At 40.5% G+C, this 24287-nt stretch overlaps 1 protein-coding gene across 1 annotated transcript in view; it reads right to left on the bottom strand.

The window, feature by feature from the left end:
* Window positions 1-24287, bottom strand: part of LOC134612752 (uncharacterized) — a 112203-nt gene that overhangs the window by 62510 nt on the left and 25406 nt on the right. The window contains exons 4-7 of the mRNA XM_063457186.1: window positions 19603-19685; window positions 18102-18215; window positions 11738-11799; window positions 11483-11630 (exon numbers count right to left, since the gene is read on the bottom strand). Coding sequence (XP_063313256.1) covers window positions 11483-11630; window positions 11738-11799; window positions 18102-18215; window positions 19603-19685 — 407 coding nt within the window. The remainder of the gene's footprint in view (window positions 1-11482; window positions 11631-11737; window positions 11800-18101; window positions 18216-19602; window positions 19686-24287) is intronic.

Genomic DNA, 24287 nt, shown 5'->3' with positions numbered 1-24287 from the left:
AAAGAACTTTGTATAAATAATATTTATAAATTCAGGATGGATCATGTATCTGGATGGAGTTATAACTCAGATGGTTTTTAATAAAATGCATTAAGTCAGAGTTACAGTAACAATAAATCACTAAATACCTGTACAGTGTTACCATACAGTTCTAGCAAATTAGGACACATTCTTGCTAATGAAACAGCTTTGTCTTTCTAGGAATGTGTAGAACATCTAATCTAGAGAATTATCACTGAGCTTGGAATGTAATATGTAACTGAATTTTCTCTTCCTATACACCCACAAGACATTTTTTGTTTGCTGCAAACTGGTTGTTCAGTCTCCATGCAACCCTGACAAACAATATGAACTAATCAAGGTGGACCTGGAAGTGAAATATTGATATAATTTGTACAAGAGACAAACACTTTGTACAAGGAACAGCAGACCAGATATCCTGACGTAGTGCTTTGGTTCTTATGATTACGCTGGCTGTTTGTTCAAGGTGTTAATGTTTGTTCTGGAATTTACCGTGAGAGTGACACAGTGCTCAGTAAACTCTGAAAGAAATAACCTGATGTTATGCCAGTTTTCTAAAGGGCCAACCGCTAACATGATCTTGATTTAATACACAGGTCTATTTCTATTATACGCATAGTGGTCAATTGAAAGTATTTATAGGCAAAGAATTATATGCATACATATACAGAATTTTGCATTTATATTTTCCAGCATCTTGGTGAAATTTTGCACGACCAGAAGCGGACCATATCTGAGGAACATGGGGCAAGCCTATGCAGGTGTGACACACTTAGCACGTAGGGGACACTTTAATGTCAAATACCTAAGCTATGTTCAATGTGTTTTGAATTTTATCTATTCAGTGTGCTAGCTAAATAAATACTATATATATATTATTTTATTTATTTTATTTTTACGCAATATGCTTAGACATTATACTTGCTATCATTGTTCGGAATTACTGGTTCATTGGGTCTCAATTCGTTCTTCATGCACCCACAATGGATCAGGTTTTATAAACATTGTGACCATTTCATACATCAGTAAAACTCACTTTAAGTAAGCAATATGCTGCAGGCAGGTGTTTGTCAATGCTAATATTCACAAGTTCCATTGTAAAGATGGAACACTGAGGCTTATATCAATTCTGATGTCATAAAGGGACCATATCATTGATCTAGAGATTAGATGTCCAGTGTGAATTAGACTTGGTGTTAAAATTTTGCTGAGCACTGGCTTCTTTTACATGACCTGCTACTTTGGTGAGTTTTAAAAGAGTTTTCCATTTACTGACTGATTGGGTTAAGAGACATGTAAAACGATTGATTATGAACAATACAGGGAAGTGAAACAACGTATAAAAAAAAGGTACTCCAAAATATCACTTAAATCTTTTATCACAGAGCATTCTATTCTGTTCTACTCTGGGATAGTTTTTGGAACCTCAATTGAGGGAACACACAACACAACACAGAAATTGGCAGTATTATGTTTACCTTATTATTTTATAAATCAGACAACCTGTCCTGTTACTTTCGGGTTGTTTGCCTCAGTGGAGCTAAACTCAAAGGGCAGGCAATTGCTCAGAGCACCTGCTTTGCAAAGACTACTTATTGAAATGCATTAGGAAGTCTGTGATTGGACAGCCACAGAATGCCTGGGCTGGGAAAAGGCTTCACACAAGAAATCTGCAGCATTTGCAAACTGATTTAGAGACACCACCAATGCAAATTAAAAAATGCATAATTCAATGCCTGCATGTTTTAAATAACTTTTTTCCCATTGGCGTGTTGCTTTAATAAATTTTAAAGCAGGGACTACATGTATAGGAAGATTTATAGTTATTTTAATTTTTGGTTTTATAAAATATAAGAATATTTTAATTACATAAATAAAGGTTGTTGTTTTTTAAAGCAACAAATAAGCAAACACTTTAATACCAGCTAAATTATTATTAATATTAATATTAATAATTAATTATCTCCCAACCTTATATAAATTTTTTAATTCAAATTTTAATATGTCCCCAGCATATATTTTCCTGTCCCCCACTCCACTATGCCCACATCGTTTCCTCTACACACCTGTTTACAAAACAGTTTCCTTCTCCACCTCACCTATTTTTTTTCTTCTGTCCCTGCACTCTTATTTTTTCTTTTGTCTTTGCCAACCTATTGTCTGCTCTCTCCACATTTTCCACTATATCAGAATCTATATCCCTCTCTTGCCTGTTTCTAAATTTCTATGCCCCTTCATTATTTATTTTCTATTACTCCCCAAATATCCTTTATCAAGTTTTCCTTGCTCAATACCACATGCTGCATTTCTCTCTCCAAACATAATTTCTTTCCTCATCCTTCCCTATTAAAAAATTAAGATCTATACCAGGAGTAGGCAACTTTTTGGTAGCAATGCGCCAGTGTAAAGCTTTGAAGTCGCTAATGGTGTGGGCCCTATTTCTTCTAAGTAACATTTATGTATGTTGAAAAATTATGCTTGTGGTATGTATGAGTGCGGCACATGCATTGTGAGATTGTATATGTGTGTAGTGTTCTGGTTGCATATGGTGTGGTGAGTGCATATATACAGGCTGTGAATGGTATTGTGTATGTATTGTTTTTTGTGATTTTCTATGTGTGGAGAAGTTGGCTTATGGGGATTTGTGTGTGAATTGGGGTTGTTTTTGGTGTTGTTTATGTGTGGGTTGTCTGTGGTATTGTGTGTGTGGGCTGCCAGTTGTATAGGTTATGTATATGTGTGCACTATTTGTGGTATTTGTATGTGTGTGGCTTTCTGTTGTGACTTTCTGTTGGTCCCCCTGGTACCCCGACTGGGTACCTCCGTCAAGCACGCTTCCTAGCTATCGCCAGGACACCATCAGCACCTCAGCCCCTAGCCGCCGCAGCTTGGCTGGGGTCTTGTCATCGCTTCCCACCCTGGAACATGGTCCTGGATCCAACCTACAGTGATCAAAGCTCTCCTGCAGTGAGTATAGCTGTGCAGTAATTATAGCTGTTATAGCCTTCCCTACATACATTAGTCGCTGGGGAGTCAGACGGGTTGTCTCCATTCCCTGGGATGCCAGCTGCTGTTTTGGAGAGGGACCGGTTGTCTCCTCTCCCTGTAACTCCCTGCAGGACACACTGCCGCTGAACCGAGCTGAACAGTCGTTGGTGATCCTGCTCCAGCTCCCATTCCAGGTTGGCCAGATGGATCAGGTCTGACTCCAGGTCGGCAGCTCCAAGAAGATCTATCAGGACTTCCCTAGTACTGTGGATGTCTCACAGCCGAAACTCTGTCGGACTTCCAAAATCAATGTCCTCCTCCAAGGCTTCCCACAACAGGCCAGGGCCATTATAGTCCTCCCCCTCTGGCACACTATCCTCAGCCATCCACTGGTTATGCCGGGCTGCATACCATTCTAGCGCCCAGTAAGCCTTGGCCAGCCACAGCTCCTTCCAGACCAGGACATCAAGTTCCGTCATCCACTTTTCCAGGGGCTGCTCTCCCAGGAGAGGCATCCGCAGAGCCACTTGTCCCTGTAACCACTGCTTTTGGCTTGGGAGGCTCTCTCTCCACCGCACCTGAACGTACTCCAGGGCCTTGTACCAGAGCTCCTTCCAAATTGCATCCTTCCAGTCCAGTATGCCCTCTTCTGAGACAGGACCATTTTCCTGGGTCAAGATGCTCTGTAGTCTCCAGTTGAACTCTTCCCATATGGGGATGCTGCCCGGGGGCTAGCTCGCTCCATCCGCCTGAGTTCCTCTGCAGACAGGGATGCTGCATGGATGCTATCGCTACCCCTCTTGCCAGTATTCCATACGGTATTCTGGTGTCCCCGGGATGCTTCCCCACTTGCCAGGAAGCCATCCCACTTCTGCCACCAGATGTGGTGGCCACTAAGATAGGGACACGGGTTTCGCTGCCAAGTACGTCTTATTTTCCCTCTCTGAACCTCTGCTGCACCGGCTTCAGTAATAACGCTGTTAGAGATTATAGCTTTCCAAGGAATATAGCTCTGGAGTGAGTATAGCTTTCCCCCACAGACATTAGTCGAGACTTAATGCTGGGAGTGAACTGACTTTATTATGGGCCACACTGTCTTTTATGCATAGGCACCTACATGGGATTTCTCATACAAAAATACAGGGTCTTTCCTCCCAAGATCCCCCTTGCCTGAGAAATAATTGCATGAGAAAAAATTATAACTCATTTATCCCTCAGGTACAGAAAAATCTAGTCAAGTTCTATATCCCCGGAAAGCCTGGGCACACAACATATCCAAAAAGTGCTTAGATCCCACAAGCACAGCCGCATCGCCACCGGGGTAACGGTTTGACGGACCGCACATGGGGCGCCTGCCCAAAATAGTTCCATAAGAAAAGTGGCAGCGGTCGGTCACTTTAGAGAGTCCAAAACTGAACAAAACACTGAACATATTCCATGGCTGTTAGGTAGAGACTGTTCGCCTAGTCCATTAGAACAATCTCACCGAATAGCGCTCTTCTGAGATGTGGAGAAACGAAAGCAGAGGAGGATAGAAGTTCAATAAAACAAAAAATAAAAGGTGCGCTGTATATTATAAACTAACTATACAGCGCACCTTTTATTTTTTGTTTTATTGTATTTGGAGTGTTTTGGCTAACACACAGTATAGGTGCTGCTTTTCTTTTTTAATTTTTGTAATAGTTTTTTTTGTTTATTGTTTTATGTATTGATTAATTTTTAAGAAGCGCCTTTTTTTCACTTGTTTATTTTATTTTGAGGATGGAATTTCAGCAGTGTTCGCGAGTTACATTGTACAAAGAAATATACAATACAATGTTAACAATACAGGGTGGAAGCCTCAGAATGATTAAAGCTATTATTAAAGAAACAGGTTACACTAACGTATTCCTAGAAACTCCACTTTTAGTAAGCAGTTTTACTGCAAGCATGCTTTTGAAAAGGCTTACATACTCCAGTGTTAAGATGGAACAGTAATGTTGACTGCACTGTGATGTCATAGAAAACCATGTCATTGCTCATAGGCTGAGTGTTCAATGTGTATAGAACACCCACCCTATGAGCAATGACATTTCTGTTTCTGCACTGACTAATTAAACATAAACTGCTTCCAACTGTCATTTTGGTAAGTGCAAAGAAATTTGTTTTTATTAACTGTGACTTTGATTAAAATGATTTGTAGCTCAGATGACAGCTGATCGTGTTTTCTACTGAACACTGTAACATTTGTGGCATACTAAGCCACAATCATATTTATTCAGGAAAAAACACAAATTAAGCTATTTGTGTAAGATGCAGGTTCTATTAGATTGCTAGTAGAGTCACTCAATTTCTTTTTAGGAATGGCATTCCAGTGACACCACGCAAGTGTCATCGCTGATACCATCCTACACTCTGTCACGATTTCATACCTCCCAATGTTTGGTGGTATAATATACTATAGTTATAATATAAAATTAAATATAGTTGTGCTATTGTTGTGAAAATAATGAGATGCTTCTTATCTGACAGAAGTGGTGGGCAAATGCAGCTAAACAGTACATTATTTTTAAATAATCTGCAAAATTAAATTGACTAAAAGAAAAAAATATTTGAATACAAAACGTACAACTGTCATGTAAAAGTAATTGGAAAGTCACTTTAAATTGAATATTTTTCTTACATCCAATCAAAGATCTTGCCAGTGTAGTTGCCCTTATAAGCATTAAACTGAGCCCCTGGTAATATTGACAGAGGAATAACACTTCAAAATGTATAATTTGTCACAGTGCCATTTTAATGTTCCATATTTACTGTTAACTATACAGCACTACTTAACCTAGCACTCACTGCACTGCCACCCTGCACCCACACCAATACTCCACTGCAGGGTGGCAGTGCAGTGAGTGTTAGGTTAATGTTGCAAGTGTGAAGTTAATGCTGCAGGTGCAGGGTTAATATCAATATAGCATGGTGTGGGGTTAATACTGCAGGTGCAGGATTAATATAGCGTGGTGTGGGGTTAATACAGCATTTGTGGAGTTTATAAATATAAATTCATATAATACTGGTGGAAGACTTGGGCAGCACAAAGGGGGGAGTGCCGTGGCGCTATTAGTCGACTGTTGCCAGCAGGCTATTTAAGCACAGAATTGACATTAGCCAAACTAAAGCTCTAATTCTGGGCTGTCTAAGTGAAACATCTAGCAGCAATGTGCTATATCTCTATATGTTACACACTGACACATTGCACATACTGACTACAAGCACCACGACTGCCTGGCTACTTCCTCTCTTCTAATATTCCATCCCTAATTCTCAGGGACTTCAATATTTCCATTAACCCACCTTTGACCTCAGCAGCCTCTAATTACTTCAATTACTTCCTAGTAATTACTTCAATTGCTTCCTCCCTAATTCTCCCACCCATGTAGCTGGAAATACCCTCGACCTCATTTTATCTTATGCATGTACAGTATCTAAAATCTGCAACACTCCATTTCTTCTCTCTGATCACCACTTCTCTTCTCTCTGATCTTATGATTTGCTCTCGAGTACCCCCTCACCAGGAGGAAACCCCCTCAACTCAGGAGGAACCTTAATTCTATTGACCTCCAGCAGCTGTCAGCTGATATTGACTCCCATCTGCTATCCATCCCTTCCCTCTCATGTCCCTCACTGGCCATCTCCACATATAACACTACCCTCAACTCAGGAGGAACCTTAATTCTATAGACCTCCAGCAGCTGTCATCTGATATTGACTCCCATCTGCTATCCATCCCTTTCCTCTCATGTCCCTCACTGGTCATCTCCACATATAACACTACCCTCCCCTCTGCCTTGAACGCTGCAGCTCCACTCCAAACATGCACCTTGAGGAGGACACCCCCCCCCCCCCCAACCCAAAGATGCTCCCATTCTGCTGAACGCTCCTGGAGGAAGTCTCGAACCCAGTCAGAATTTCTCCATTATAGATTCATATTGTGTTCATACAGCGCAGCCCTTGCCCTCGCCAAACGGTCATACTTTTCCTCTCTCACTAGTTCATGCTTGCGCAATCCCAGGCATCTCTTTGACACTTTTAACTCACTTTTTTGCCCTGCTGTGGCCACCCTCCAAACTAACCGTACAGCTGATAGCTTTGCATGCTACTTTACCAACAAGATTGAACAGCTAAGGAAAGAATTCTCCCCACCATGCCGTTCTCTTTCTTAACCAGACGTAGATCATACCTTTCCTACCCTTAAGACTTTCTCCCCGGCTACTGAACAAGAGGTGGCTGCGCTTCTCCTTTCCTCTCGCCCCACCACTTGCCCGCTCGATCCTGTTCCATCTCACCGTATGATCTTTCTCCCTTTGTCTTGTGCCTTCCTTAACACACATCTTCAGCTGCTCTCTCTCTTCTGTCCCTGATAAACACATCTCTTGACATGTCATCCCCCTCTAACTATCGTCCCATATCCCTGCTGTCTTTTTTCCTCAAAGCTTCTGGAAAGACTTGTCTTTACCCGTATGTCTCACTTCCTCAATTCCAACTCTCTCCTTGACCCTCTTCAATCTGGCATTCACCCTCTCCACTCTACTAAGACTTCTCTTATCAAAGTTACTAACAACCTAGTTGCTGCTAAATCCAAAGGCCACTACTCCATACTAATTATTCTTGACCTTTCTGCTGCCTTTGACACCATTGATCATGCTCTCCTTCTTCAAACTCTTCAATCACTCGGTCTCTGTGACTCTGTCCTCTCATTGTTTTCCTCTTATCTCTCCCAACGCTCATTCAGTTTCTCCTTTTCTAATTATACCTCCTCCCCTTGTCTCGGTTGGAGTCCCCCAAGGTTCTGGCAAACTGATTACCTCTTTTGGATTCCACTACCACCTGTATACTGATGACACCCACATATATCTCTCCTCCCTGGACCTCTCCCCTGCCGTCCTGCAACGTGTCACTGCTTGCCTTTCTTCCATCTATGACTGGATATCCTCCCACTTTCTGAAACTCAAGCTCTCTAAAACTGAGCTCCTTGTCTTTCCTCCTCCTAATACTGATCCTCATCTTTCGTTTTCCCTTCAAGTTAGTGGTATCCACATAAGTCCATCCTTGAAAGCGCTCTATCGTGCCGTCATACTTGATTCTGGCCTCACCTTTGAGCCTCACATTCAGTATGTTCCCCAATCCTGTAGATTTTATCTTAAAAACATAGCCCGCATCCACCCCTTTTTTACACAAGATGCTACCAAGGAGCTTGTCCATGCTCTAGTAATTTCCCACATGGATTATTGTAACCCTCTCCTAATTGGTCTTACCAAAAGTTGTATTGCCCCGCTACAGTCTGTAATGAATGCTGCCGCCAGAATGATTTTCCTCTCTAATCGATCCTCTCACACCTCACCCCTCTGTCAGTCCTTACATTGGCTTCCTGTATCCTATACGAGTCAATTCAAAGTGCTAACCCATACCTATAAAGCACTGAACAATTCTAGCCCCTCTTATATCTCTTCACAGATCCATAGGTATGCCCCTTCTCTGTCTTCCAGCTCTGCCCGTGACCTTCTCCTGTCCATTGCTTGCACCCGTATGGCCAACTCACGCTTGCAGGACTTCTCGTGCGTGGCTCCCTTCCTATGGAATAACCTGCCTACCACCACCAGACTCTCCCCTAGTCTTTAATCGTTTAATAAGTGCCTTAAAACCCATCTCCTTAGAAAAGCTTATGGCCTCCAAGAGTAACCTCTACCCTACATACCTGTCTCTTGCTCTTTCCTTAAGGACAGCACTCTTCTATCTCCTCCAGCTCTGCTTCACTTCCACCTTATTTGATTGCTGTTTCCTGTCCTAATATGTTTTATACCCCACCTCCTATAGACTGGAAGCAGGGCAGGTGCTTGGATTTTTAGGTACATAGGCGAAGATGCATTTTTCCACACCCCCCCCCCCCCCAAAAAAAAAAACATCTTCACCTATGCCTCTCTCCCCTCCCCGACCACTTACCCCTTTAGTGGTCACACTCCCCCTATTGTTGCATTGCCGAGCGGAGCAGATCCCCTAAAGGAGCTGCAGTTTTCTGTACCCAGCCGGACTAACAGGGAGTGTTCTCTCTGTGAGCACCTCCTGTCAGTCTGGCAAGGTACAGGAAACAGAAGCTCCTGTACCGCACTCCGCTCCGCTACACACTGTACACACTGACAGTCACACACTCAATGACAAACACACAGACGTCACTGACAGACACAGACTCATTGATCTGACACACACTCATTCATTGACACTGACAGACCCACACTGATTGACACTCATTGACAGACACACTGATAGTCACACACAGACTTAATGACAAACATACTCTCACTGATTTGACAGACACACACTAATACACTGACAGAGACACTCATACACTCACATGCACACACACTCATACAATCACTCACTCACACACACACACTCAGATGCACTCACTCACACACACACACACTCAGTCACTCAGACACACACACTCTGTCACTCACAGACACTGTCACTCACAGACACTGTCAATCACAGACACACACTTTGTCATTCACACACACTGTCACTCACAGACACGCTCAGTCACTCACAGACACACACGCTGTCACTCACAGAAACACACGCTGTCACTCACAGACACACATGCTGTCACTCACAGACACACACACTGTCACTCACTGACACACATGCTGTCACTCACACACACGCTGTCACTCACAGACACACACTCTGTCACTCACAGACATACTGTCACTCACAGACACACACGCTGTCACTCACAGACACACACACTCTGTCACTCACATACACACACACTCTGTCACTCACAGACACACACTGTCACTCACAGACACACACACTGTCACTCACAGACACACACACTGTCACTCACAGACACACATCACTGTCACTCACATACACACATCACATACATTCACTAATTATTTTATAAATATACATTTTCCACCCAGCCTCCCTACCTGGAGAGCTGGTGTGGATGAGAATCATTCCCTGGGGTCCAGTGGGGCTGCTGGGCGGCGTGCGGCAGTGCTGTGATCAGGCGCGGCGAGGGAGCTCTAATCTCACCGCTCTGCTCCCTCGCGCGCTGTCTGCTGATGCCACGGGAGCCGGAATATGACGTCATATTCCGGCTCCCGCGGCATCAGCAGACAGCATGCGAGGGAGCAGAGCGGTGAGATTAGAGATCCCTCGCCACGCCTGATCACAGCACTGCCGCACGCCGCGCCGGGGGTCAAGATGGTGGCCTGGCAGGAGGGAGCACTTCCCTCCTGCCGGTCACTGAAATATTGCGCCCCCAGAGCCCGTGCGCCCTAAGGCCTTATGGACGCGCCGGCCCTGACTGGAAGCTCCTTTGCGCAGGGTCCTCTTCAACCTATCGTTCCTGTAAGTTTTCTTGTAATTGTCCTATTTATAGGTAAATCCCCCCTCTCATATTATTGTAAAGCGTTACGGAAAATGTTGGTGCTATATAAATGGTAATAATAATAATACTGACAACATCAAAACAATGAAGTGGTCATGGTGCTCAAAGAAATCGTTTAACAGTGCCTACCGGCTGCAAAAGGCTGCTGGCATCTAGAAAGGGACAGAGATATGCATAGTGTAGCACTCATTTAAGAAATGCCATTTAGTACCATGAAAGCAATAGAATATGGATCAAAATCTTAATCTGGTTAATATTTGTGTTAGAATCAAAGTCAGGTTTGTCCTTTTCAAACAAGACAATGCTATGCTAAAAATACATTAGTGTTATTTGTGTTTCCTAATACACTGTAGTAAAAAAAAAAGCTCCAAAAATAACACTTTTTTTATGAGAACAACCAGGTGCAAATGTTTGGGCACCATTTCTGTTTAATTGTGTTGTCAAATATATAAATAAACTCTCTGAGCACCAAGTACAGGTTTTGATGCCAGGATTCCTTGTAAGCAGTTAAACCATTTTATAATGTTTTGACAAATTACTTGGGTCCTGCTGAGAATCCCCAGCCGCACACTCTCCATCCAGTCCTATCTTTAGGATAATCTGGTTGTGTTCACTTGCCTAGAGCACCAGCTAAGCCAGCTTTAAGGTGATAGAGACATAAACTTCTGGCTCCAAGATTAGAGAAATGCTGAAAGTTATCAGGGCTGAAAACACTGAGCGGGTACAATGCTGCACATAATTCTCTGTATGAAAAAAAACACATTGCTGCATGAGCCTTATGGACAATATATGGGTAATAGGAACATATAGTAGTTCAGTACAAAGTAGTTCAGTACAATTATGCGATTATACCATATATCCTCAAATTCCCATTATAATCAACAATAATATGTATCAGTCAGCGCTTAATGAATATAAACTCTTATTAAATATACATATGTCTGAGAAAACTCACTTCCAAGTTAATTGCCAAGTAAAATAAATTCTATGACTTATCAAAATCTATTCTAGAGCAAGGATTTATTCAAGAAGGACACTTACATAAACTGTCATCATTTGCAATGAGCCGAAACCTCTGGCATACTTGAGCAACATTTGAAAGGTCTTTGTGAGACAGGTTAGAAAATACGCATATCCACAGCTCGTCAGGGAGATGAAGCCACAAAGAGCCACGGTCACCTTCTAAGTCCTGCACCAAAACATAGATAGACTTTAATCATACACTAGTGGCTCCTTCCATTTGCTATAGATTAGACGGACATCAAATGTAAAACAAATCTGTTTGATCTGACTTACCCAGTTTTTCATCTCGGATACCCCATTCCATTTTCTTTTACTAAGATGCTCACTGATAGCCGCTGGATAAAGAAACGTGAAAACATTTTAATTATTTGATCCCAAGTACTATTTTGTGTTCGTGCAGATAATAAAATTAATATGGACGGTGACATTGTTACACGGAATTAGTGGTTTAAAATGTTCAGTAGATATGTATTGATGCACTACCAGATGAGGATGGAGATTTTTAGAGAGGTGTAATGGATTAAACCAACACATTAAGCAACATAAACTTAACAACTTGCTATAATGGTTAGGTTGACATGAGTCCCCTGGTGCCATCCAACGGTATAATATGAAAACATTTCAGAACCATTAGACAGCTTGATATAAACAGTGGGTTTTCCCAGCATCCAATTAACTATAACAATTTCATCCAGCCTGGATAACATTGGTTGGCTGAGTATGCTGATGGCAGGTTAATTCAAAATGATTGATATTAAATCAAGTAGCCTTGCCAGGGGACTCTCGGCAGCATAACCACAAAAGCAAACCATAGTTGATTATGTTGCTTAGAGTGCCCCTTTCACTAAACAGTTTAACTTTATTTGTAAAATTAAATCATATATTGTGCTAAAACAAGTTTGCTAGAACAGTGAACACTATAGGTAAATATATTTAACCTACAGCTATAATCTTAAACTATCATTGTATGGGGTGGGGGAGTATCATAAATATGTACGCATTAATCAATCCATAGATCTCTTACCAAAATCTTCTGTACAGTATCCATTAAGTTTTAGCACGCAGCCATATACTAAGCATTTTCATGGGAACACAAGTCTCAAGTAAATAAAAGAAACTGGCATAGGTCATACATTTAAGAAACTCAATCAATCTGGGATGCTTCACACATATGAGCGACTAAGCAATAGAACAAAAATGTAGAATATGTAAAAGTGTTAGCGCTCCTCAAAGAAGTGCTATAAAGTTTAACACAATAATATTTAATATGTATAAATTGAAAACAATTATATATGACTTACATAACTCTAAAAGGCTCATTCATCTAAATGTGGATCAGAAAAAAAAAAATCTAACTCATAAAAACGTTTAGAGATCACTCTGGTAACACTGCAGTGTCTCTGTCACCCTGTCACCCTTTATGATGGCCCCCTGCTTATTTTACTTAATAGCTCCCACCCATCTGCCACAGGTGTTTGAATAGTGATCTGCTAGTCTCATTATTTAATGGGTGCCCACAGGGAGCAAAAGGGGTATTTGTTCAAGCACTCCCCCCCCAAGCACTTTGTTTCCCTTGTATGGTCTGCAAGAGGGACGAGGAAATAGACAAAATAGTAGTAGCTATTATCCTGTCTGGGGGAATGACAGGAGTAACATCAATCTCCTGTTTGTCAGCAGTTTTGAACTGTCTGGACAGAGCGTCTGCTTTAGTGTTGCGATCACCTGGCCTATAGATGATAATATAATTGAAATGGGACAAAACAGTGACCACCTAGCCTGCCTAGAAGACAATCTTTTAGCCTCACTAAGGTAGGATAAGTTCTTGTGATCCGTAAATATGAGGATGGGATCCTTAGTTCCTTCTAACAAATGTCTCCATTCTTTGAGTGCTAAAATAATAGCCAGGAGTTCGTGATTACCCACATCATAATTCTTTTCTGCTTTGGACATTTGTTTAGAAAAGAAGCCAGAAGGATGTAATGGCTTTTCAGGCGACTCTCTTTGGGATAAGACAGCACCTACCCCGATATCAGATGCATCAACTTCAAGAATATAGGGCAGTGAGGATACAGGATGCTTTAAAATAGGTGCAGATGCGAACGTAGTTTTAAGAAATTCAAAAGCCTGAAGTGCCTCGGGAGACCAGATACGAGTTTTGCCATCCTTTTTTGTCATATAGGTGATATGCGCTACAATAGAGGAAAAACTTTTAATAAAGCGCCTATATTAGTTAGAGAAACCAAGAAAACGCTGAATGGCTTTCAAACCTTGTGGTCAAATAGACATTTTTCTAGTTTACAATAAAGACCATTAGCAAGAAGGGTCTTCAGAACTGTTGTAACATGTCTGTGATGAGTGTGTAAATCTGTAGAGTATATTAATATGTCGTCCAAGTACACAATTACAAATGTGTGAATAAAGTCTCTTAGGACGTCATTAATAAATTCTTGAAATACTGCTGGGGCATTACATAGACCAAATGGCATAACAGTATACTCGAAATGGCCAGATCTAGTGTTGAACGCCATCTTCCATTTGTGGTCTTTCTTAATACGTATTAAATTGTATGCACCTCTAAGATCCAATTTAGTGAATACAGTAGCATGTTTTAGCCTGTCAAATAATTCCGTGATTAAAGGTATAGGGTATGCATTTTTGATGGTGATTTTATTTAGACCTCTGTAATCGATACACGGTCTTAAATCACCTTCTTTCTTTGATACAAAAAAGAACTCCGCTCCAGCCGGAGAAGAGGATCTCCTAATAAACCCCTTTTCTAGTGATTCCTTAATATTCTCCTCCATGACACGGTTTTCTTGAACAGATAAAGGGTACACCCTGCCCTTTGGAGGTATAGTGCCAGGCAATAAATCGATAGCACAATCGTAGGGTCTGTGAGGCGGTAATTTGTCAGCCTCCCTTTTATCGAAGACAGTCTTGAGAAATAAGTACTGAGGGGGTATAACCGTAGACAAAGGAGGAGTAGTAGGAACATTAATAGAATTCAAAGGGGTTACTTCAATAGTACAAGATTCGTGGCAGGCTTCGCTCCATGATTTTATTTGCCCTGACTCCCATTCGAAAATGGGATTGTGAGCACGTAACCATGGGTACGGTGATAAGGGTAGAGGTGATGACCTGGAACCGAATGGTTTCAAAGTGTAAAACCCCTGTATACATATGTAACGGTACAGTTTCATGAGTAACAACTGGAGAACTTAATGGTCTACCATCTATGGCCTCAACGGCCAAGGGTATCTCCTTCTCTCTGATGGGAATGTTGTTTTTCTTAACAAAACCAGAGTCTATGAAATTTTCAGCTGCCCCGGAGTCAACCAGAGCGTATATGTTTTCAGCTATACAACTCTCTCCCATATGTAAAGAAACAGAGTGAAGCAAACGGTTAGGAGGCAATTTAGGAGACTTAGATATCACACCCAAGGCCAGTCCCCTGCGAGAGTTTTCCGGAAGCATACCATATGGTAGGAGAGAACATATGGTAGGAGAGACCATATGGTCTCTCCTACCACAGTATAGGCAGAGTCCTTCCCTTCTCCTATGTAACTTTTCAGTATCAGAGAGTTTGGCAACCCCTAATTGCATGGGTTCCTCCTCAGATACTTGAACACTCTCAGGTTTATCAACTCTGGGGTTAATAGGTGTAACAAAACGTCCTATTCTTAGTATAGATCCTGTCTATATCAATGAGGTAGTCAATAAGGTCCTCTAATGCAATAGGATGCTCCTTAGCTGCTACCTCATCCAATATAGTGTCAGATAAACCTTCCATGAACGCAGTAGTTAACCCATTATTGGTCCAATCTACCTGTGAAGCAAGGGTACGAAACTGAATAGCATAGTCAGCCACAGACCTAGAACCCTGTTTAATTCTCATTAATGCTCTTGCGGCATTTTTTGACCTTTTCGTTGTGTCAAAAGTTCTACGAAAAGCCGCCAGAAAACTGTTGAAATCATGCACCATAGGTCCATTAGCCTCCCAAATAGGATTTGCCCACTCAAGTGCTTTATCGGTCAGTTGGTGCATAAGGAATCCCACTTTAGACCTTTCTGTGGGAAAGGAACGTGGATACATCTCAAAGTGGAATTCTAATTGATTAATGAAACCTCTGCATGTCTTAGAATCCCCTCCATACCTAGGAGGAGGTGTTAAATGGGCCGAAGTATTAGGCAAAGCAGATACCTCAGGAAGAAGAGGTGTAGGAGGGTTAGGTGTGGTTACTGGAATAGTTCTAGATAAGAGCATCTGGAGAGCTTGGGCTATCTGATCCATACGGTGATCCTGCTCTACAAATCTAGCCTCATGGGATGCCATCTGCTGAACTAAATCTGCGGGGTCCATGGCCCTGTCGTAATGTAACGAAAATATACCCCAACACGCAGGATTCAGCTAAACAGAAGACAACACAGAGGGGAGATACGTCTACCGGACCTTAGAGTGGCCGGACTCGACGTATATAGGAGAAGTACAGAGTCAGGAGCGATCCGAGGTCAAGGGCACAAAGAGACAGCGTAAACTAGGACTAGCCAGGGTCTGGTACACAGTAAACAGCAAGCTGGCAAACAGAACAGATAAGGATAAAGAGATAACGTAGTCAGAAAACAAAGCCAAGGTCAAGTACAAAGGAACACAACTGAAGACAACAAGCGCTAAAGGGAACTGAAACAGAAACCAGGACAGGGCAAGGAACCAAGGGAAAAAGGTGAGTATAAATAGCTAAACAACTATTTTGATTGGTCCCTGTCATCTCCACGCCCCCAAAGGATAAGTGTATGGGGAGTGTGGCATGACAGGGACCAATGGGAGGCCTTTTCCAATCTAGGCTCCCACTGTCCCTTTAAGAGCACGCCCGAGACCCGCGGCGCACTCTTAGCGTCAGGCGGAACACGTGACCGCTTCTCATGGTCACTGCCCGCCTTCCTGTTCCTGCCTTCGGATGAGCCGCGCGTGGCTCGTGCAGCAGCAGGACCGCGCGCGGCTCGAACAGAGGACCCCGGCCGGCCCCTGGAAAGGGTAAGTACCGCTACACCTTGGTCCCGACTGTAGAAGCAGTCCCAATGCCAAGAACATAAAGTCTGACTCTAATGCGGTGGTGATCCGTAGAATTTTGCCACCATGTGAGATAACCAAGCCCTGGAGGAAAGCCCAGCGATATTAAATAGAATGGTTGCGCAGAGTAGCCGTCAAGGGTTTGAACAGGCCTTTTCACAGCAAGGTTGGTTTAGAAAGGTCCTGGAAGAATGACAGTGTGGTATTTTCAAATAAGTAGGAAGGTTGTCCCCTTATAACTGCCATGAAGGCCTTCCAGCTGCAGTATAACATCCTTAGGGGATTCAGCTAGCGCTGTGGCTGCTTTCAGTATATAAAACATCCCTTCTACTATGGGCTGTTTGGCCTGTCTGGAGGTGAGTATTGTGGGCAGCAGCCTTCTAATACAGTGCAGCAGTTCTTCAGAGATTACAGCCTGAGGGATTCCTCTGATTTTAACATTCTGGCTTCTGTGTCGATCTTCCATGGCATCCAATATATGTGTATTGGAGGTTTGGGTTCTTTGAAGCTCCGCTGTTAGAGCTTCCATTGTTAGGCATCTTAAAGTGAGGCTGTGTGTATTCTTCTCCACTGCCTTGACATGTCCCATGTCTTCCTGCACCATAGTGAGGTCAGCCGCACACAGCTTGCAAATATTTTGATGGAGGGCTTTAATTTCCCTTTTGGTATAGGGCAGTTCACTGTCCTCCTTTGAGGAGGAATGGTGTAGGCCCCCAGGACCTGGGATCTCATCTAGCTCATCCATGGCCTGTTCCTTGGAGGAGATCAAAATTGAGTGGCCACTTTCTTTTGGCGCGAGGGCTCCAGAGGCCTTCATGGGTCTGAGCAAAAGGACTCTTATGTCTCAGGTACCCGCTGTCTTCACAGTTTCTTGGCATCTGGACTTCTTCCCCATTAGGTAAGATTGCATTACAATATGCTTGCACATGCTCAGTGTTACGGAGCTCTTCTGCAATACGTCCGCTACGTTTGACTGCAAGTTTCGACACCCCAAAATAGCACCTGTTTTGCCTTGATAAAGTGATCCTATCTTTTAAAACGATTACAGAATGGTAAAAATATTGTCTGGAATGGCAATGAAGACTTTGAAATAGCTTTATACAAGCAGGCATAATTAATTCTACCAAATTATCTTTGATGAGATAGAATAACAAGAGATGTTAACTGCTGCTTAAAAAAAGTACAGATTCTGATTGCAATTTACTAAATCAAAATGTGTAAATATCAATTGAATGCACCACTATACTATAAAGTAGAAAGTCTCATTAGTGTAAAATAAAAAGGAATGAACATACCTAATTTTATTTTCAATGAGTTTGCAATGTGTTGTTTTATTTAGAACTTAATATTTGAAAACTCTGCAGTATCAAGTCGTATAAACATTGCATTGCATTTTAATCACTAGTCTGAGTGGAGTGGATTCACCGAAGCGCAAACTATTTGAGATGTCTGTTCTCAGTATTCTCTTGCTCTTTGTTTTGGTCTAATTAGATAGTGCCAATATGCTTGTAAGAATGTATCTTTCAGTGGAATACATAAGAACAGTGCTGTCATACTATAAATACTTACATGCGTTTGTTGTCTTCATGTAAGCAACTGCACTGTTTTGATAGTCAGCAACATCAGCAGGGGAAATTTTGGTTGGTCTTTCACTATGGTTTATTTTCTTGTAAGCATGATGATCTAATAAGAATAAATCACATTAAATAGGCTGCTATAGTGCCTGTCCATATCAATAACTAAGTAACATCTTGCACATATTTTAAACATGTAAAAAGGATATACTAATACCTTAATAAATAAAATGTTTTTAAAAAACATGCCATTCATCCAGTCTACATGGACAGATTCTAACAGCCTTATGTATGACATGTTGTAAAAAAAAAACCAAAACACAGAATTTTTATCTTCTGTGTTTTTGTTAGTCAATGCCGATGTCATGGACTCAACATGTGATTTAGAGTTGGACATAAATTGCTCACAGATTTTACATGCAATTTAAGGTTTATTTTCTGGAGGGAATACATTCAGCATTTTCTTTGGTTCTTGTTGCGGATTTTGAGTGATCATTTTTTTATTGGAAGGTTCACAAAATAACAGAATACAAGAATTTGGCAATTGACTTCTGCAGTTTTAACAAGAGCCATGTAGTTATCAGTTTACATGTGAGTAAAATACATATTTGTATGCAATTTACAAGATCAACTTTTCTTTGTACTCTGTTTCATTTATTTTTCACACTGTTATTGTTAATAGGTGGCAATATGTAGTATGCGCTTAGAAAGCCTGCATAATTATTTTGGGTATCCAATTACATGATTATTTATATTTTTAGTATTCCACTATTATGGGAAGTCAGCTCAGATCCACATTAATCCTTTCTGCACCATACACATGTGTTCTTAAGAACACTGTAGGCACTATAATCACTTTGACAACTTGATTCCCAAAGTCCACAGGTGCAGGTTCCTGTGTCACTACTAAATCATTTACTCGTTGTCTAGTAAAGATTCATGGTCCCCGACAGCTTAAAGTCAAGCATTCGCAAAACTGATATGGCAAAGACAGAGCAACACTGCATTTCACATAATACCACTGGTAGTGGTCAGTGTCTGGCTGAGAGTGTCAACTGACTGTACTCAGGCATCACTGCCTCAATCCTTGGCACAAGCTCATACAGCACAAGGTGGAAGCCTTTGCCATATCTTCAGTGGAGGCCAGCTTCAGATTGCGAGGGACCGAGAATCTCACCTAAACAATCAGTAACCTGTGCAGCAGTTATGCAGGACCCATGGAACACAATCATTTAAAATCACTACTTCAATGCAAGGTCCTGGGCTATGGACAAGCATAACCATCTCAGTCCGTCGACGTGGTTATGGTGCTTTAACTTTCTTTCTTCTTTATTATACAATATTATTACTATTATGTGGCCTGTTATATTCAGTGGTGCTTACAGTATCCCTTTAACTTTCTTTCTTCTTTATTATACAATATTATTACTATTATGTGGCCTGTTATATTCAGTGATGTACTCTAACCAGTTTGTATAGTTTTTGGCGCTTGTTACCTGAATTATTATCCCCTTCATACTTATTGTAAGGCATCTTCTTTGTGGCTTCAGCAGAAACTGGCCTTTGAAGACATGCCGACCTAAAGAAATGAGATACAGTCATATTGCTGTCAATCAATAATATAATAAACAATGGGTGTACAAAACATGCCTGATCAGCCAGTTTAATCAAATGCTCTCTTGTCCATCTCTTTGTTTACAGCACTAAGGTGATCACATTGCATGTTTGTTACACACTATTTAACTCTAAGAATCAACACTAATAAATTTAGAGCATTAACATGGTCATTAAATATTTCATTTATTATACAGATCTGTAATAGCATCAGTCCCCACATTTGCATTATAATGTAGCATCTCCTTTATCTGGGCCTCTACTTTCCTGCAGTCTTTGCACCTTTTTTCCTAGCTGCCTCGTGTTTTTCATTGTAGATCTCATAAATAATGATGATCTCCTAGTCACATAGTTTGCTGTGTTCATTATCTCTTCCCACACAGACATGGGATGCTTTCATTCTGACCTGACAAATATTTAGTGACATAATATATTCAGGTCTTCCACAAAATGTACAAAATGAGCACAATTTCTGCTGCTGTCAAAGATGTAATACTAATGGGAGAAAACAACATTATCTGCGTGTGCTCTGTTTAGATTCTTCATTGAAATATTGCCAGGGATCTTCAGAATAAATCTGAGCTATGGACCACTGATGATACCTGGGAATTTTCTATGAATTATGAGTAAAATGTGCTCATAGATAGGTTTTGGTTTTTTTTCTAATGCATCACAGAGGTGCCTTTGTAGCGCTTCATATCAATTAGAACCGCTGACAGCACTAAGTGTATGCATGAAGATATTTTCGACAACAGGACAATTCCAATTTCTACTTCTAACAAGCATGAAGACAAATCACTCAGACAGAGAACACAGGCAATAAGCAGTATTCATTACTAGAATCCTCGCGGTCATAACTCATTATATTTCACCCAAATAACAAAGCAAATGTTACCATGTTGTAGGGGACTCAGGAGGATGGCATTAAAGTAGACCAATTAGTGGTGAGACTGAAGCAGTAAGAAATAAAATGATAAATGGATACAAACGACAAACACTTATATATATATATATATATCTCAAGCATTTATATATAGGATGCCAAAATACCAGAGTATTGCAGTATGCAGTGATACCTTTTTTATTGGACTAACATAATATTTCAAAGACAATCTTTCGAGAGTTTTCCTCTCTTCCTCAGGTCTGAAGCAATACTGATCAATCTGATAGTTTAACACTTAAAACAACTGATGTTAGAGAAGGGGAGGTGGGGGAGGGGGGGTTAGTGGGGCAGAAGATGTGGCACATCATTGCATACAGCAATACTCTGGTATTTTGGCATCTTGTCTACAGGACTAATACGGATAATCCAATCTACATTATCTCTCATCTCTCATCTCTCTCTCTCTCTCTCTCTCTCTCTCTATATATATATATATATATATATAAAATGTAATAAAGATGAGACTCAATTGATTTCCAAACAGAATAATGTATTAGAATATTGCCAATCTTGATAAAGACCTGTTTGGTCGAAACGTTGATCCATATTGGCAACATTGTAATACATTTTTCTGTTTGGAAATCCATTGGGTGCCCTCATCTTTATTACATTTTACATACTCAGCGCTGAGCAGCACCTTGGTGTAAGTTGTTTTGTTTATTTTTGAGGATTGAGTGCCAGACTTACTGTTGCTTTCTTCATATAAATAAATCTATATATATAAATTTCACCACAGCAACATGTGGCACATCAATACACAGGTTGGAGTGGGATAATGTGACAAACACACTGAAACGTCCACATTTAAATAATCGATTAATTAGGCATCTGTCGCCTATAAGTATCATACATACATTTGGCTGTCTATAACCTGAACTTGTGATGTTAAAGGAAACCAAGTTTTTTTTTTGTTAACCTTACAATATTAGCCTATGAAGTTAAAGGGACACTCCAGGCACCCAGACACTTCTGCCCATTGGAGTGGTCTGGGTGCCAACTCCCACTACTCCTAACCCTGCAACTGTAATTACTGCAGTTTTTATCAACTGCAATAATTACACTGCAGGGTTAACTCCTCCTCTAGTGGCTGTCTACTAGACAGCCACTAGAGGGAACTTCCTGATTTCTAGCAAAGATTTTCTTTGCTAGAGCGTCGCTGGACGTCCTCACGCTGTGTGAGGACCTCCAGCGTTGCTCATTTCCCCATAGGAAAGCATTGAAAATCTTTTTCAATGCTTTCCTATGGGGAGCGCTAATGCGCATGCGCGGCATTGCCGCGCATGCGCATTAGGTCTCCTCGGCCGGGGGGCGGGATCAGTCTCGCCCACCGGCCGACGGAATCAGAAGGAGGAGCGGTGCAGAGGAGGAGACAGCGACGAGGGACATCGTCGCTGCCTCAGGTAAGTGACTGAAGGGGTTTCACCCTTTCAGTAACCGGGGATTGGTGGGTGGGAGGGAGAGGGTACCTCCAGTGCCAGGAAATCGGATTGTTTTCCTGGCACTGGAGTTTCCCTTTAAGCATTAAAAGACCAATGATGGAATCATGGACTAGGGCTGAGGTTAAGACAATTATGTTTTGCATAGTTACTGGCAAAAAAAGGTTTGTGCACAGTGAATTTTGATCACTTTACTATATTAGCGTGCACATGGGGAGTGCCGGGTGAGCCCAGACACACTTTAATACAGCCTGAGTGTACCCTCCACCCTCTCTGTGAAGATAAAAGGTAGATTTACTCACCTTTTCTCCCTCACTGCACCGGTCTTGCCACAGCTGGCTCCGGCTTCATGCCTAAGAAAATCAATTTTGACGATCTTGGCTAATCCAATGCTTTACCACAGGGACATGATATAGACACAAGAACCATTACATTAAGCTGTAGTGGTTCTGGTGAATATAGTAAGCATAAGCTTACTTCAAATTCTCAATTGTATGGAAGCCGAGTTACATTTTATTTACTAGTGATATCCAATCCCTCTACACCATTTCACGAGATGTGATGTAAAGCAATGACAAATATATTAATATAAAACAATGCAATTCCCCCACAACAAATCAGTTGTATTATAGAATGAATAGATGTGATTTGAGAAATAAATTATTAATTATTAATTTATTTAATAATTATTAAGAGCATTATTTTTTATTTTATGATTCCTTTTATTTACAAAAATAGGGCACATCTATGTGCATAGGTTGCTGCCAAGTAACATAAATGTATTTATGCTGATTGGGAAAACTCTACTATCTGGAATAGCCAGTTTTGCAAAAGCAAACCTGGTGCTGGTGACATTGATTATCTATCTTCAATGTGTCATTACACACCTTGGCAAAATAGTGTCCCAAAGAGCAAAATTATTAGACTTAGGAGAAACTCTTTAGATATTTCTGTCTTTAAAAAACAAGCTACTCTCCCAATAAATAATCTTATGGAAAGAAAATATGATGGCAACAGTATACAAAATATAATTGACGAAACAGAAACTTTAAATAGAGAAGATCTTATAAAATATAAGAACAAATCAAAGACATATTTTAATCTACCGGTATTTAGTATTATTATATTATATTATAGTATAAATACGAAAAATAGGCAAATTAAATACATTAAGTATATTAACAACATTGGAGTATTTTGAAGTAGGATAAAGTGTTAAAAACAATTCAGAGGTGCCCCTAATATTAGATCTATTTTAACAAAAAAAATTATACCAAAATGTTTACTACGGATTACATCAATAACTTTTTAAAGAAAAATTTATTTTTCAAGTGTAAAGTGTGTGCTTTTAGGTCCACTGCACATAACCAGGACTACTTAAATAAATTCAAATTGCTTTAGTTTTGCACCATAACTAATTGATCTTTACCCTGAGGAGGTGGTAGCATTGTTTACATGTTGAGCAAAAAAGAGACAAAGTGGGTTTTTATTTAAAAACCGTAGTCCCATATGGACTATTTAACTTCCTATAATATTTTACATTTCTCTTTATATATCTCCCAGATATACGCTTTTTCATTATTTTATTCATTTCATTCTAAATCATATTATCAAAACTAAGTGTTTTAAAAGTCCATCTGTCACCATCCTCCCTGGTTACAAAATGAACCTTATGGATAGTTTCAGAGAATTAAGAAATGTATAGATATAGCTGTTTGTGGGGTACAATAAAGAAGGTTAAGTCACAATTAAAAAAAAAAAAAAAATAAGAAAAAAGTATCAATAGATAGAGTTAATGTTATAGATTGAAAAGTACTCCTCCCATACTCTGAAAGAAAAGTCAATAAAGTAGTACGATTTTCTAAGGGTATACATTGCCCCATTATTTTTTACTTCAGTGCTTAATCCCATTTTTTTTTTTTTTTAAACAAAGTATTCATAAACACTTTCAATTGCTAATGCAAGACCATTTTTGGCTCCTGTTTTACCCCTTAACCCTAAAATAGTTTTAGAGGAGCTCTTAACCTAAAGGATAAATTAGTTTGTAACTATCTCCTGCCCCGAAATTAAAAAAAATAATAATATTCTTTATTTGTAGATTTTCAGTTTTTCCAAGATTTAAGAATAGTGCAAATTTATTCTTGATAACAAAAATAATTAATAAGTATTGCTAGCATAAAACTTATTT

Source organism: Pelobates fuscus, chromosome 5 (assembly GCF_036172605.1).
Source record: "Pelobates fuscus isolate aPelFus1 chromosome 5, aPelFus1.pri, whole genome shotgun sequence".
Taxonomy (NCBI): Eukaryota; Metazoa; Chordata; class Amphibia; order Anura; family Pelobatidae; genus Pelobates; species Pelobates fuscus.
The sequence above is the reverse complement of the archived record's forward strand: the minus strand, read 5'-3'. Positions and strand labels throughout refer to the sequence as shown.